The 17,500-nt window shown below is 44.8% G+C and overlaps 1 protein-coding gene across 6 annotated transcripts in view; it reads right to left on the bottom strand.

Annotated features, from left to right (window-relative positions):
- The window catches only part of LOC143276579 (uncharacterized), a 110,465-nt gene that overhangs the window by 21,567 nt on the left and 71,398 nt on the right, over window positions 1–17,500 (bottom strand). For all 6 annotated transcript variants that reach the window (XM_076581173.1, XM_076581175.1, XM_076581177.1 and 3 more), the window contains 8 exons: window positions 16,692–16,839; window positions 15,448–15,524; window positions 13,661–13,694; window positions 12,441–12,505; window positions 10,319–10,358; window positions 8,833–8,855; window positions 6,938–7,055; window positions 2,067–2,218 (listed from right to left, as the gene is read on the bottom strand). In XM_076581173.1, coding sequence (XP_076437288.1) covers window positions 2,067–2,218; window positions 6,938–7,055; window positions 8,833–8,855; window positions 10,319–10,358; window positions 12,441–12,505; window positions 13,661–13,694; window positions 15,448–15,524; window positions 16,692–16,839 — 657 coding nt within the window. The remainder of the gene's footprint in view (window positions 1–2,066; window positions 2,219–6,937; window positions 7,056–8,832; window positions 8,856–10,318; window positions 10,359–12,440; window positions 12,506–13,660; window positions 13,695–15,447; window positions 15,525–16,691; window positions 16,840–17,500) is intronic.

The raw sequence follows: 17,500 nt of genomic DNA on the forward strand, positions 1-17,500 counted from the left end.
GAGAGGAAGGTGGAGGAAGGAGAGGAAGGAGGAGGAAGGAGAGGAAGGAGGAGGAAGGAGAGGAAGGTGGAGGAAGAAGAGGAAGGAGGAGGAAGGAGACGAAGGAGGACGAAAGAGGAGGAAGGAGAGGACAGACAAGAAGAGGAAGGAGGAGGAAGGAGAGGAAGGAGGAGGAAGGAGGAGGAAGGAGACGAAGGAGGACGAAAGAGGAGGAAGGAGAGGAAGGAGGAGGAAGGAGAGGAAGGAGGAGGAAGGAGGAGGAAGGAGGAGGAAGGGGAGGAAGGTGGAGGAAGGGGAGGAAGGTGGAGGAAGGAAAGGAAGGTGGAGGAAGGTGGAGGAAGAAGCGGAAGGAGAGGAAGGAGGAAGGACAAACAGCTAATGCTTGAGATGACACTGGTGTTTGCTACTGGTTCAGGCCTCATCGACATCTATCGATATGTTCCTCAAAACTTCTAACGACCAAAGACCAAAAAAAAAACCCTTCGCACACACACACACACACACACACACACACACACACACACACACACACACACATACACACACACACACAGGGGTGATGGGCTAGGGGTCAAAGAACTAGGGGACCACAACTGAGCAAGATAACAAACTGAAGAAAATGTAAAAACAAAAGATGAGTAAAACACCCAACAGGGAACCATCTGTCTAATCATGAGGCTTTGTTTCTTTTTCGGGCTGCTCTCTCTCTCTCTCTCTCTCTCTCTCTCTCTCTCTCTCTCTCTCTTCATCAGATCGCAAAATGACCCGACAAAAGGCAGAAAGCTGTTGGGTAATTCCTCTCCTGGGAGACGAAACAACGAAGTTGGGTGTTACCCCCTCAAGGCCGTGTGCACGTTTCCTGACTCTGTACGGATCAGTATCTCTCTGGCCTCATCACTGTTAAAGGAAAAGAATGAAATGAAGCTGCATCCCAAGACTTCCGTTTGAACCCCGGAAGAACAGCTGAGACTTCACCTCCTTCAGACAGCCAAGACTTCACCTTGGAACGCCAGAAGAACGTTCACGTCTTCACTCCTTCAGACAGCCAAGACTCCTCCTTGGAACGCCAGAAGAACAGCTAAGACTTCACCTCCTTCAGACAGCCAAGACTCCTCCTTGGAACACCAGAAAAACGGCTAAGACTTCACCTCCTTCAGACAGCCAAGACTCCTCCTTGGAACACCAGAAGAACAGGCACGTCTTCACTCCCTTCAGACAGCCAAGACTTCTCCTTGGAACACCAGAAGAACAGCCAAGTCTTCTCCTTGGAACACCAGAAAAACGGCTAAGACTTCACCTCCTTCAGACAGCCAAGACTCCTCCTTGGAACGCCAGAAGAACAGCTAAGACTTCACCTCCTTCAGACAGCCAAGAATCTTCCTTGGAACACCAGAAGAACAAGTACGTCTTCACTCCCTTCAGACAGCCAAGACTTCTCCTTGGAACACCAGAAGAACAGTCAGATCTTCACTCCTTCAGCCAGCCACGGCTTCCTATTGGAATGCCAGACGGACCTCCCTCCCGGACACACTGCCAGGACTCACCCCTCAAACAAGGCAACCTTCACTGAGCCAAGCCCCCAGCCCTGAGCACCTTGACCTTTAGGACGTCAGCCAGCTGGTCGTCATACTCCACTCTGCTGAGAAAGCTAGGCCGTGCAGTCTCAGATCATAACATACACCATCCTCATAATCTTCAACGTCAATAAAGATCACAAACTGTTTTTTTTTCCTTCCCTTTCTTGTTACGTTTTCCTGTGTTATTCAACTGTCTTTTATCTTTTATCTATTTGTTTATATTCATTACAGTTACTTTTTTCAGTTTTTACACTATTCAATTGTCCGTCATCAATTAATATTTGTTTGCATTTAAAGGGAGCATGGTGATGGTAGGCTTTTAGTGCCCGGGGTTTAGGATTACTGCAGGACACACACACACACACACACACACACACACACACACACACACACACACACACACACACACACTCCTGCCCCTTCACCACCACCCCACACAAGCCCCACTCCCATACACGTGTCTCACTTCTCACATGTTTTTTCTCTCACCTGTTTTTCGAAGTTCCCATAGGTGTGTGTGTTTCTGTTGCCGTAGCGGTCCACCATGGGCGCCCCACCACCCGGCTTGCCGAAGGGGTCGTAGATACTTTCCTGTGGGAGCGCGTACCTCTTTCCGGGTATCCTCTCCTGGATCTTGACAGCTGGAGTACACACACACATATCTTCGTCAAATCTCAACCCTCGCGTCTTACAAGCATGGCTTTAAAACATCTTTCCAAAACAGCGTCTGCCCCATAAAACCTACCTCTTTCCAAAGCAGTGTCTGCCCCATAACACCTACCTCTTTCCAAAGCAGTGTCTCCCCATAAAACCTATCTCTTTCCAAAGCAGTGTCTCCCCATAAAACCTATCTCTTTCCAAAGCAGTGCCTCCCCTTAAAACCTATCTCTTTCCAAAACAGTAGCGTCTGCGCCATAAAACCTACCTCTATCCAAAGTAGCGTCTCCCCTTAAAACCTATCTCTTTTCAAAACAGTAGCGTCTGCCCATTAAAACCTACCTCTTTCCAAAACAGTAGCGTCTGCCACTAAAAGCCTACCTCTTTCCAAAACAGTAGCGTCTGCCCCTTAAAGCCTACCTCTTTCCAAAGTAGCGTCTGCCCAATAAAACCTACCTCTTTCCAAAGCAGCGTCTGCCCCATAAAACCTACCTCTTTCCAAAGCAGTGTCTCCCCTTAAAACCTACCTCTTTCCAAAGTAGCGTCTCCCCTTAAAACCTACCTCTTTCCAAAGCAGCGTCTGCCCCGTAAAACTTACCTCTTTCCAAAACAGTACCGTCTCCCCTTAAAGCCTACCTCTTTCCAAAACAGTAGCGTCTCCCCTTAAAACCTACCTCTTTCCAAAGTAGCGTCTCCCCCTAAAAACCTACCTCTTTCCAAAGTAGCGTCTCCCCCATAAAACCTACCACTTTCCAAAACAGTAGCGTCTGCCCCATAAAACCTACCTCTTTCCAAAGTAGCGTCTCCCCCTAAAAACCTACCTCTTTCCAAAGTAGCGTCTCCCCCTTAAAACCTGCCTCTTTACAAAGCAGTAGCATCTGCCCCATAAAACCTACCTCTTTCCAAAACAGTAGCGTCTGCCCCATAAAGCCTACCTCTTTCCAAAACAGTAGCGTCTGCCCCATAAAATCTACCTCTTTCCAAAACAGTAGCGTCTGCCCCATAAAACCTACCTCTTTCCAAAACAGTAGCGTCTGCCCCTTAAAGCCTACCTCTTTCCAAAACAGTAGCGTCTCCCCCTTAAAACCTATCTCTTTCCAAAGTAGCGTCTCCCCCTTAAAACCTACCTCTTTCCAAAGCAGCGTCTCCCCCTTAAAACCTACCTCTTTCCAAAACAGTAGCGTCTCCCCCTTAAAATCTACATCTTTCCAAAGTAGCGTCTCCCCCTTAAAACCTATCTCTTTCCAAAGTAGCGTCTGCCCCATAAAACCTACCTCTTTCCAAAACAGTAGCGTCTCCCCCTTAAAATCTACATCTTTCCAAAGTAGCGTCTCCCCCTTAAAACCTATCTCTTTCCAAAGTAGCGTCTGCCCCATAAAACCTACCTCTTTCCAAAACAGTAGCGTCTGCCCCTTAAAACCTACCTCTTTCCAAAGCAGCGTCTGCCCCATAAAACCTACCTCTTTCCAAAACAGTGTCTCCCCTTAAAACCTACCTCTTTCCAAAGCAGTGTCTCCCCTTAAAACCTATCTCTTTCCAAAGCAGTGTCTCCCCTTAAAACCTATCTCTTTCCAAAACAGTAGCGTCTCCACCTTAAAACCTACCTCTTTCCAAAGTAGCGTCTCCCCTTAAAACCTATCTCTTTCCAAAACAGTAGCGTCTCCCCCTTAAAGCCTACCTCTTTCCAAAACAGTAGCGTCTCCCCCTTAAAACCTACATCTTTCCAAAGTAGCGTCTCCCCATAAAACCTACCTCTTTCCAAAACAGTAGCGTCTGCCCCTTAAAATCTACCTCTTTCCAAAGCAGTGTCTCCCCTTAAAACCTACCTCTTTCCAAAGCAGCGTCTGCCCTTAAAACCTACCTCTTTCCAAAGCAGCGTCTGCCCTTAAAACCTACCTCTTTCCAAAACAGTACCGTCTCCCCTTAAAGCCTACCTCTTTCCAAAGTAGCGTCTGCCCCTTAAAGCCTACCTCTTTCCAAAACAGTAGCGTCTCCCCTTAAAACCTACCTCTTTCCAAAGTAGCGTCTCCCCCTTAAAACCTACCTCTTTCCAAAGTAGCGTCTCCCCCTTAAAACCTACCACTTTCCAAAACAGTAGCGTCTGCCCCATAAAACCTACCTCTTCCCAAAGTAGCGTCTCCCCTTAAAACCTGCCTCTTTACAAAGCAGTAGCATCTGCCCCATAAAACCTACCTCTTTCCAAAGCAGTGTCTCCCCTTAAAACCTACCTCTTTCCAAAACAGTAGCGTCTCCCCATAAAGCCTACCTCTTTCCAAAACAGTGTCTCCCCTTAAAACCTACCTCTTTCCAAAACAGTGGCGTCTGCCCCAAAAAACCTACCTCTTTCCAAAACAGTAGCGTCTGCCCCTTAAAGCCTACCTCTTTCCAAAACAGTAGCGTCTCCCCTTAAAACCTACCTCTTTCCAAAGTAGCGTCTGCCCCATAAAGCCTACCTCTTTCCAAAGTAGCGTCTGCCCCATAAAACCTACCTCTTTCCAAAGTAGCGTCTGCCCCTTAAAACTTACCTCTTTCCAAAACAGTAGCGTCTCCCCTTAAAACCTATCTTTTTCCAAAGTAGTGTCTGCCCCGTAAAACTTACCTCTTTCCAAAACAGTAGCGTCTCCCCTTAAAGCCTACCTCTTTCCAAAGTAGCGTCTGCCCCTTAAAGCCTACCTCTTTCCAAAACAGTAGCGTCTCCCCTTAAAACCTACCTCTTTCCAAAGTAGCGTCTCCCCCATAAAACCTACCACTTTCCAAAACAGTAGCGTCTGCCCCATAAAACCTACCTCTTCCCAAAGTAGCGTCTCCCCTTAAAACCTGCCTCTTTACAAAACAGTAGCATCTGCCCCATAAAACCTACCTCTTTCCAAAGAAGCGTCTCCCCTTAAAACCTACCTCTTTCCAAAACAGTAGCGTCTGCCCCATAAAGCCTACCTCTTTCCAAAACAGTAGCGTCTGCCCCATAAAATCTACCTCTTTCCAAAACAGTAGCGTCTGCCCCATAAAACCTACCTCTTTCCAAAACAGTAGCGTCTGCCCCTTAAAGCCTACCTCTTTCCAAAACAGTAGCGTCTCCCCCTTAAAACCTATCTCTTTCCAAAGTAGCGTCTCCCCCTTAAAACCTACCTCTTTCCAAAGCAGCTTCTCCCCCTTAAAACCTACCTCTTTCCAAAGTAGCGTCTCCCCCTTAAAACCTACATCTTTCCAAAGTAGTGTCTCCCCCTTAAAACCTATCTCTTTCCAAAGTAGCGTCTCCCCCTTAAAACCTACCTCTTTCCAAAACAGTAGCGTCTCCCCCTTAAAACCTACCTCTTTCCAAAGTAGCGTCTCCCCTTAAAACCTACCTCTTTCCAAAGTAGCGTCTCCCCCTTAAAGCCTACCTCTTTCCAAAGCAGCGTCTCCCCCTTAAAACCTACCTCTTTCCAAAGTAGCGTCTGCCCCATAAAACCTACCTCTTTCCAAAACAGCGTCTCCCCCTTAAAGCCTACCTCTTTCCAAAGTAGCGTCTCCCCTTAAAACCAACCTCTTTCCAAAGTAGCGTCTCCCCTTAAAACCAACCTCTTTCCAAAGTAGAGTTTCCCCCTTAAAACCTACCTCTTTCCAAAGTAGAGTTTCCCTCTCCCCACCATCTTGTTCCTCTTTCCCGGTCTACAGTTACTGTGTGTGTGTGTGTGTGTGTGCATGGGTTTGTCTTTCAATACTCTGCGTAATGCAAGCGTGTGAACGACTGGTGTGTAAGCGCTTTGATTTGCATGTGCACCAGGTTCAGCGCTATATAAACTACCTTTTTTTTCCTAAAGGGAGCACATGCCTAACCTGCATATAAGAACAACGCGTAGGTCAGATGTTGAGAGCCTTCCCCAGGTTTACATATAAAAAAGATATAGAATAATAATTTTTTTTAAAGTGGTTGATGTGTTAAAGTCTGATAAAATTCAAAGTATTTAGAAGACAGACTGTAATAACATTGTGAATGAATGATAGCATACTGACAGAGGGACATTCACAGACACACACACACACACACACACACACACACACACACAAGCAAACAAACAAACACAAATACACAAACACACACACATACACACACAAACACACACACACACACATACACACACAAACACAAACACACACAAACACACACACACAAGCAAACAAACAAACAAACACACACACACACAAATACACAAACACACACACACACATACACACACAAACACACACACACACACACGCACACACACACACAGACACACACACACAAGCAAACAAACAAACAAACACACACACACAAATACACAAACACACACACACACACACACACACAAATACACACACACACACACACACACACACACACACACAAATACACACACACACACACACACACACACACACACACACAAATACACACACACACACACACACACACACACACACAAATACACACACACACACACACACACACACACGCACACACACACACACACACAAACAAACACACACAAATACACAGACACATACAAACACACACACACACACACACACACACACAGACACACACACACACACACACACACACACACACACACAAGCAAACAAACAAACAAACACACACACACAAATACACACACACACACACACACACACACACACACACACACACACACACACACACACACACACACACACACACTGACTTCCATAGTCGTCCCTCTCCATAGTGACGGGGTAGCGGGTGATGGGTTTTCCCCTGTCATCTCTCAGCGGGGCTCCCGCCCCACCCCGGGTGGCCTCCAGGTCCAGACTGCGTCTCTCCTGTCGGGGCGGGGGGGGGGGAGGGGACACCCCAGTGTGTGAATATAGTTAAGTAGATAGAGATGGATATACATATAGAGATAGATAGATAGATAGATATACAGAGAGAGGGGGTGTGAGAGGGGGCTGAGAGGGGGTAGAGAGGGGGGAGAGGAGAGAGAGAGGGTGGGTAAGGAAGTGTGTGGGGGGGGGGAGAGGGGAGAGAGAGAGGGGGATTTCGGATTCGGGGAGAGAGAGAGGGGGAGAGTAAGAGAAATAAGGTGATGGAGTGGGGGGAGAGGGGGAGAGAGGGGGGAGGGAGGAGGAGAGAGGAGAGAGAGGAGGTGAGTGAGAGAGGAGGTGAGTGAGAGAGAGGGGATGAGGAGGGGAGAGAGGGGAGAGAGAGAGGGGGTGAGGAGTTGGAGGGAGAGAAGGAGAGGGGTGAGAGAGAGAGAGAGAGGGGGAAAGAGAGAGAAAGAGAGAGAGAGAGGAGGGTGAAAGAGGGGGAGAGACAGAAAGCGAGAGAGAGAGATATCGATCGATCGATACAGTTTGCGTGCAAGTCATTCATTCACACGTGTAGGTGTGTGTGTGTGTGTGTGTGTGTGTGTGTGTGTGTGTGTGTGTGTGCGTGTGTGTGTTTGTGAGTGTGTGTGTGTGTGTATGTGTGTGTGCGTGCGTGCGTGCGTGTGCAAATGCGTACGGATGTAGGTGTCCATGTGTTTTGGTTTCTAAATGTGTACTGACGTAGGTTGTCTGTTAGGTACATTATGTATGTGTGCGCACAATTGCATGCAGGAACGGATGTATTTTACATTGTATACCTGTGTAAGGATGTACGTATGCAATCGCTTGTGCGTGGAAGGATTTGTGGATAAATGATGTGTGTGTCTGTTCACTGGAAAAAAAAAAAAAACACACACACACAAAAAAAAACAAGCAAACGCACACACACACAGTTTCTGGAAATTCCTTTACAATCCTTCTACCACCCCAGCCTTTCTCCTTGAAAGAGTTTTCAATGGTAACCTTGATCCTTCCAAACCGAAACTTTGGACAGAACTGATTTTGGATACAGACGACAATTAAAAAAAAAATGAATAGACTTGACACCCAGACAGGCTATTTTTAGAATGACACTGATTGACAGATGCCAACACCTGGCAACTGGCATGAACATGATGAAGGTCACATTGCACAGCTCTGATATTGGATTTTTTAACATGCTGTTTCGAATTTGATAATACTCGCACAGTTTGCTCCAAACGTTTAGATATTTTGCAGACTTGTTGATGATACCCTAAGGTTACTGTGTGAAAATTGTCAACGAATTCGGTTTCTCTATCACTGAGAAATTACCTGTCAAAGAACGGTTCACTTTTTGGAGGGCACCCGATATATATGTATATTATCACATTTATTTTTTTGTGCTGTCATTGTTTCTTAACTGGTGTTACATTTCAACATTTACATATTGTCGGTTGCACTATTTTAATAGATAATTTCTCTGTATATCCCATTTACATAATTAAAAAAATATTGTCGGTTGCACTATTTTAATAGTTTCTCTGAAAAAAACATTTACATAATTATGGTCGGTTGCACTATTTTGATAAATAATTTCTCTGTATATCACATATACATATTGTCGATTGCAATGTTCTAATCAATATTTACCTATATATCCCTTTTACACACGGCTATAACAAACGGTTCTGTGTGAGAGTGAGTGGGTGAGTGTGAGTGACACAAGGCAGAGCACTCTGTCTTGCATGGCCCTGTGGTCCTTTTCACTTACCTCCCGTCTTGGCTGGTCCAGGTCTGAGTGGAACAAAAAAAAAGACATACATCACCGAGATGCTGTTGTTTCCATTTCTTTAAACAAATCGTTAACAACAACATTAACAACAACAACAATAACAATAATAACAATCATCATCACCATCATCATCATCATCATAAAAAAATACAAACATTTCATACCACACACACACATATACGCACGTGCACCCACCCATAAAAAAGACGCGCGCGCGCACAAACACCCACATATACGCACACACATGTAAACATATACACACATAAACGGAAAATGAAACACTCGTCTAATATAAGTTACCGTAAACAGATATCAATTAATGATCGAACAGCCACACAGCCACAAAGGTACATGTGCAAATCAAAAAAAGTGAATTTAAGGACAGATCATTCCATGTCAATCTGCAGTATTCAAAAGAAACACGAAGTCCGTCAGTTGCGCACTAATCCTACCCCACCCTCTCTCTCTTTCTCCCCCCACCCGCCATTCTCTCTCTCTCTCTCTCTCTCTCTCTCTCTTTCTCTCAGCGGCCATTGTCAGAGAGCAGAGAAATTTCCATGTATCAAAATTTATTTTCCATGCGATCAAAAGGAGAAATCATATACTCAGACCTAATTAAGTAGAATTAATGTCAAGTCCATGAATATTATGATCTTGTGTCATCTATTCAAGTGTTATAATACACCTTCCCATGCCCACCCCCAGTCCCCTGGTTTTGAATTGTGGTCCATGTCCAAAGTTCATTAAAACAATTTCGTTCGTTCGTTCGTTCGTTCTCTCTCTCTCTCTCTCTCTCTCTCTCTCTCTCTTTAAATCTGCTTTGCAATGTCCATTGTGCAAAGTCTCTATTGAAGATGAAGTTCATCTTGTTTTGATGTGTCCTGCTTTGCATCATCTTCTTGTGAAATTCTTACCAAAGAAGTATCATACAGATCCATGTTTGTTCCGATTAGGTCTACTGATGGCTTCTTGCAATGAAAATATCGTTCGCAGTTTGGCACTTTATCTGTTCAAAGCATTTCAGCTGCGAGTATCTCTTGCATCATAGATTTTGTCAGGACCTGTGGTGCTCATCTAGGTATTGATTATTAACTCTGTTGTTGATCCTCTTCATTTGGGGCCATGGTCTTAAATGAATAAAATCTCTCTCTCTCTCCCCATCTCTCTCTCTCTCTCTCAATTTATTTTACAAGGCATTGCATTTTGATCTGTTGCAATTAGTAATTCTATGCAAATTCTGTGCTTATTTTGTGTATTGTACCCCTTAATGAGGGGCAGTTGCCTTAAAATCAGCACAGCTAACGAAGCAGCAAAATTAGGCCACGCTTACCTGATGTACCATCTAAACCAGTTTACAATCACCACAAATAGTATAATCCTCATAATTATCATCAACGTTATTATCATCACCATGATCACCATTGTCAACAACAAAACAGCAACATGAGCAAAAAAAAGCACTTACCGAATGCATTGGAATGCCTTGGGGGTGGACTGTCTTTTCTCTGAAATCAAACACAACAGGATGTCATGCACTGCCTTTTCTCTGAAAACAAACACAACAGGATGTCATGCACTGTCTTTTCTCTGAAATCAAACATAACAGGACGTCATGCACTGCCTTTTTTCTTAAACCAAACACAACAGGAAGTCATGCACTGTCTTTTCTCTGAAATCAAACATAACAGGACGTCATGCACTGTCTTTTCTCTGAAATCAAACATAACAGGAAGTCATGCACTGTCTTTTCTCTAAAATCAAACATAACAGGACGTCATGCACTGTCTTTTCTCTGAAATCAAACATAACAGGAAGTCATGCACTGTCTTTTCTCTGAAATCAAACATAACAGGACGTCATGCACTGTCTTTTCTCTAAAATCAAACATAACAGGAAGTCATGCACTGTGTTTTCTCTGAAATCAAACACAACAGGAAGTCATGCACTGTCTTTCTTTTCTCTAAAATCAAACATAACAGGATGTCATGCACTGTCTTTTCTCTAAAATCAAACATAACAGGACGTCATGCACTGTCTTTTCTCTGAAATCAAACATAACAGGAAGTCATGCACTGTCTTTTCTCTCAAATCAAACATAACAGGAAGTCATGCACTGTCTTTTCTCTGAAATCAAACACAACAGGACCTCATGCACTGTCTTTTCTCTAAAATCAAACATAACAGGAAGTCATGCACTGTGTTTTCTCTGAAATCAAACACAACAGGAAGTCATGCACTGTCTTTTCTCTGAAATCAAACATAACAGGACGTCATGCACTGTCTTTTCTCTAAAATCAAACACAACAGGACGTCATGCAATGTCTTTTCTCTGAAATCAAACATAACAGGACATCATGCACTGCCTTTTCTCTTAAATCAAACATAACAGGAAGTCATGCACTGCCTTTTCTCTAAAATCAAACATAACGGGACGTCATGCACTGTCTTTTCTCTGAAATCAAACACAACAGGAAGTCATGCACTCTCTTTTCTTTGAAATCAAACATAACAGGACGTCATGCACTGTCTTTTCTCTGAAATCAAACACAACAGGAAGTCATGCACTGTCTTTTCTCTCAAATCAAACATAACAGGAAGTCATGCACTGTCTTTTCTCTGAAATCAAACACAACAGGACCTCATGCACTGTCTTTTCTCTAAAATCAAACATAACAGGATGTCATGCACGGTCTTTTCTCTGAAATCAAACATAACAGGAAGTCAAGCACTGTCTTTTCTCTGAAATCAAACACAACAGGACCTCATGCACTGTTTTGTCTCTGAAATCAAACATAACAGGACGTCATGCACTGTCTTTTCTCTGAAATCAAACATAACAGGAAGTCATGCACTGTCTTTTCTCTGAAATCGATAATAATAATGCACTCCCGCGCCAGTCCAGTGTCCCCATTCTGTGTACTTCTCGTGTGTGTGTGTGTGTGTGTGTGTGTGTGTGTGTGTGTGTGTAGGCCTTCGCCAACATCACAACAAAAGCAGATCCACATTATGACGTCACCAACTAACTAAAATCACAGTTCCGAGGCACAAACATATCCATTAACTTTAGAGGTGCTTCCATTCAACTCTAAAACCTCGTCAGTTGACTCTCTCAGACTTTGGTCCGATTGGCCGACCAGTTCTGAGTTTAACTCTCAGACTATTATCAAATTCATTACGAACCAAGTGCATATGCTTTAGTAACCTGACAATTAAGCATATACTTTTTGACTGTAGCTTGATGAAGCCTTATGTACACGAAAGTGTGTCTTCACAAGTGACTGAGAACGTTGATGTTTTTGACTTTTCGTATTCATTATCAGTTGTTTCGCTTGTTAGTTTAACGACTTCTCTTTTACGAAGTCCTTTAAGTAATTTCCTGTAATTGTATTTACATATTTTTGTTTCAAATTTCACCCTCATCTCACCCTCATCTGCCCAGTTTTCCCCAGCTCTCCATTCATTCACATCCCCCACCCCTTCTAACCGATAATACTCAAATGCATACATTAATACTTTAACAAAATGTCTTCAATCACCGACGTGTGTGACGGGACATTAAACAAAATTCCTTCTCCATATCCACTCACCCCAAAGGATGGCTCGTATCTATTGTTGGACGGTTCCAGTCTGCCCCCGAGCCCTCCTCCTTGTGCTGAACACACACACACACACACACACACACACACACACACGTACGCACGCGCGCGCGCGCGCACGCACACACACACACACACACACACACACACACACTTATGACATAACATCACACCCATACACCTCCCTCCCCCCAAACGCAGACGCACACACACACGCACACACACACACACACACACACACACAAACACACACACACGTACGCACGCACGCGCGCGCAGACACACACACACACACATACACGTACGCACATACACGTTTTTTGCTGTTGCTGTTGTTATTGTTGTTTTCGTTGTTGTTGCTGCTGCACATGGATATCAATATGATTATGTCTATAATTTTGCTAATTTCCATCTCTGAACTCATAGCAGTTTCTTTTTTTACATGTGCTATGTTGTTTTGTTGTTGCTGCTGTTGTTGTAATGGTTGTTTTGCTATTTTTGGTGTTGCTGCTACTGTTGTTATTGCTGTAGGTATCAGTGATCAGTCATGTCTGACTAAACGCTGCAGCCAGCACTTAGTTTCTTTGTCTCTATCTTTCTGTCCTCTATCTGTTTCTGTCTATATCTGTCTGTCTGTCTGCCTGCCTGTCTGTCTGTCTACCTGTCTGTCTGTCTGTCTACCTGTCTGTCTGCCTACCTGTCTGTCTGTCTACCTGTCTGTCTGTCTGTCTCCCTGTCTACCTGTCTGTCTGTCTATCTGCCTGCCTGTCTGTCTGTCTACCTGCCTGCCTGTCTGTCTATCTGCCTGCCTGTCTGTCTGTCTGTCTACCTGTCTGTCTGCATGTCTGTCTATCTGCCTGCCTGTCTGTCTGTCTGTCTACCTGTCTGTCTGTCTGCCTGTCTGTCTGTCTGCCTGCCTGTCTGTCTGTCTACCTGTCTGTCTGTTTGTCTTCCTGTCTGTCTGTCTGTCTGTCTACCTGTCTGTCATCTGCCTGCCTGTCTGTCTGTCTACCTGCCTGTCTGCCTGCCTGTCTGTCTACCTGTCTGTCTGTCTACCTGTCTGTCTGTCTGCCTGCCTGTCTGTCTGTCTGTCTACCTGCCTGTCTGTCTGTCTGTCTTCCTGCCTGGCTGTCTGTCTGTCTGTCTGTCTGCCTGCCTGCATGTCTGTCTGTCTACCTGTCTGTCTGTCTGTCTACCTGTCTGTTTCATACCTTTTAGTGTTTCCTGTCCTCTGGGGCTCTTCAACTGTAAAACAAAATGAAGACAACTTCAAGGAAAGCACCCACACGCACTCCTACACAAAGAGTACTCTCTCTCTCTCTCTCTCTCTCTCTCTCTCTCACACACACACACACACACACACACACACACACACACACACACACACATTCTCTCTGTCTCTCTATCTCTCTCTCTGTCACTCTGGTGGTAGTCTGATAATTGATGTTGAATTGACAATAATTATGTTTAATGATTGCTCATCTTCACCCCATCGTGATGAGCAATGGTATATATTTGATTAAACTATTCCTCTCTCTCTCTCTCTCTCTCTCTCTCTCTCTGTGTGTGTGTGTGTGTGTGTGTGTGTGTGTGTGTGTGTGTGTGTGTGTGTGTTAGATATAGACAGGCATCGGAAACGTGTAACGACAAGATTTAGACTAGGTATATCAGAATTGACAGTGCATCACTTTAGATACAGAAGTTTTTGTGCAAATGATTTAGTCTGTCCTTTATGTCATGAAGCCCAAGAAAACGAGGTGCACTTTGTTCTTTGCTGCCCAGCACTAAAACATGTACGTCAAATATTTATAAAACCTAAGTACTACAAGCATCCCTCTCTGTTCAAGTTGAATTTGTTAATGTCGTCAAGCAATACCAATGACGTACATAATTTTTCGGTATTCTTATATAATGCATTCAAATTAAGAGAAATTGTTACTTCGTAAAACAGTTATAATGTATTTTTTGTTGTCTATATATTTACACGGATACAATGCACGGTTTGTTGTCTATATTAATGCTTATTTGCTTACGTGTTTTCGTTGAGTTGTATTATGTTTACGTATACCCCCTTCACTAGGGGCTGTGGCCTGATTGTGAATAAACCATTCCAAATTCCAAATTCTCTCTCTCTCTCTCTCTCTCTCACACACACACACACACACACACACACACACACACACACACACACACAGAGGAAGGGGGAAGGTGGCAGAATGGTTAAGACGCTCAGCTGCCAAGACAGAGAGTCCGTGAGGGTGTGGGTTCGAATCCCGCTCTCGTCCTTTCTCCCAAATTTGACTGGAAAATCAAACTGAGCGTCTAGTCTTTCGGATGAGACGATAAACTTGAGGTCCCGTGTGCAACACGCACTTAGTGCACCGAGAAAGAACCCATGGCAACGAGAGTGTTGTCCTCTGGTCAAATTATGTGAAAAGAAATCCACTCTGACAGGTACACAAATATATAAGCATGCACTCAAGACCTGACAAGCGCGTTGAGTTATGCTGCTGTCAGGCATCAGCCTAGCAAATGTGGTGCAGCGTATATGGATTTGTCCGAACGCAGTGACGCCTCCTTGAGAAACAGAAACTGAACCTGAAACTCTCACACACCAAGCTGACCAGACATTTGCACATTGTGTTATGGCCCTTCATTCACGTGGGGCTATGGCCTTAAATGAACAAATCATCTAATCGCTGTCTCTCATGACCCAGACACCGTCCCTCAACCCTCATATTCAGTTACCGTGTGTTTTGTGTGCTGGCCTGAGGCCTGTGTACGATAACACAACTGTACTTGTCTTGTCTGTCTCCATCACACAAACACACTTGGGGACAGAGCGATGACAGTGATAGGCAGACAGAGAGGCAACCCCCCCCCCCCCCCACACACACACACACACACACAGAGAGAGAGAGAGAGAGAGAGAGAAAGAGAGAGAGAGAGAGAGAGACAGTGAACAAGAGAGGACAGAAACAGAGAGAAGGGTACTCACAAACTCCAGTTCTTTCTTCAGTTCGTCAATCTTGTGTTTCTGTTCCCGGATGCGATCCTCCTGCTGGCTTATGTCCGCTGTGGGCAGTTTGGGGAAATGATATCCATCAGCCAATGAATGGGCAGTTTGGGGAAATGATATCCATCAGCCAACCAATGGGCAGTTTGGGGAAATGATATCCATCAGCCAATTAATGGGCAGTTTGGGGAAATGATATCCATCAGCCAACCAATGGGCAGTTTGGGGAAATGATATCCATCAGCCAACCAATGGGCAGTTTGGGGAAATGATATCCATCAGCCAACCAATGGGCAGTTTGGGGAAATGATATCCATCAGCCAACCAATGGGCAGTTTGGGGAAACTATATTCATCAGCCAATTAATGGGCAGTTTGGGGAAACTATATTCATCAGCCAATTAATGGGCAGTTTGGGGAAATGATATCCATCAGCCAACCAACGGGCAGTTTGGGGAAACTATATCCATCAGCCAATTAATGGGCAGTTTGGGGAAACTATATCCATCAGCCAACCAATGGGCAGTTTGGGGAAACTATATCCATCAGCCAATTAATGGGCAGTTTGGGGAAATGATATGCGTCAGCGAATGAATGGGCAGTTTGGGGAAATGATATCCATCATCAATTAATGGGCAATTTGGGGAAATGATATCCATCAGCCAATCAATGGGCAGTTTGGGGAAATGATATCCATCAGCCAATCAATAGGCAATTAATGGGCAGTTTGGGGAAATGATATCCATCAGCCAATCAATAGGCAATTAATGGGCAGTTTGGGGAAATGATATCCATCACCACCCCATCACCATCACCACCCCCATCACCATCACCACCGTCAGCCACCATCATCATCACCACCCCCATCATCATCACCACCCCCTTCACCATCACCACCCCCATCACCATCACCACCGTCAGCCACCATCATCATCACCACCCCCATCACCATCACCACCCCCATCACCATCACCACCACCAGCCACCATTACCATCACCACCCCCATCACCATCACCACCACCAGCCACCATTACCATCACCACCCCCATCACCATCACCACCACCAGCCACCATTACCATCACCACCCCCATCACCATCACCACCCCCATCACCATCACCACCACCAGCCACCATTACCATCACCACATCCATCACCATCACCACCGTCAGCCACAATCATCATCACCACCCCCATCACCATCACCACCCTCACCCTCACACTCACCCTGACGCTCATACCCCCCGGGCCCCGGGGACCTGAAGGCCCCCATCCTGGGGTCGGGCATGGACTGCAGACTTGGCCCCCCGTCCTGCCGGACCACGGTGCCACCCGGGCCCCCCAGTGTGTCCAGAAACAGGTCGTGGCCCTTCTGCTGCAAGAAAGGAGGTTGTGGACATGCGTTTTGACATTGTGACGTTGTATTCCATACACCACTGTTATAAACACAGTTCACCTATTCATCTCAAGATTGTCAATAATGTCACGTATTCCATACACCACTGTTGTTAACACAGTTCACATTTAGGAGGACATACATCTTGACAATGTGACGTATTCCATTCATCACTATTGTTAATATAGTTCACCTTTAGGAGGACATACATCTTGACAATGTAAAGTATTCCATTCATCACTATTGTTAACATAGTTCACCTTCAGGAGGGCATACATCTTGACAATGTAACGTATTCAATTCATCACTATTGTTAACATAGTTCACCTTTAGGAGGACATACATCTTGACAATGTAAAGTATTCCATTCATCACTATTGTTAACATAGTTCACCTTTAGGACATACATCTTGACAATGTAACGTATTCAATTCATCACTATTGTTAACATAGTTCACCTTTAGGACATACATCTTGACAATGTCACGTATTCCATACACCACTGTTGTCAACATAGTTCACCACCAGGAGGACATACATCTTGACAATGTGAAGTATTCCATTCATCACTATTGTTAACATAGTTCACCTTCAGGAGGGCATACATCTTGACAATGTGACGTATTCCATACGCCACTGT

This window comes from Babylonia areolata, chromosome 32, assembly GCF_041734735.1.
Source record: "Babylonia areolata isolate BAREFJ2019XMU chromosome 32, ASM4173473v1, whole genome shotgun sequence".
In the NCBI taxonomy this organism is placed as follows: Eukaryota; Metazoa; Mollusca; class Gastropoda; order Neogastropoda; family Buccinidae; genus Babylonia; species Babylonia areolata.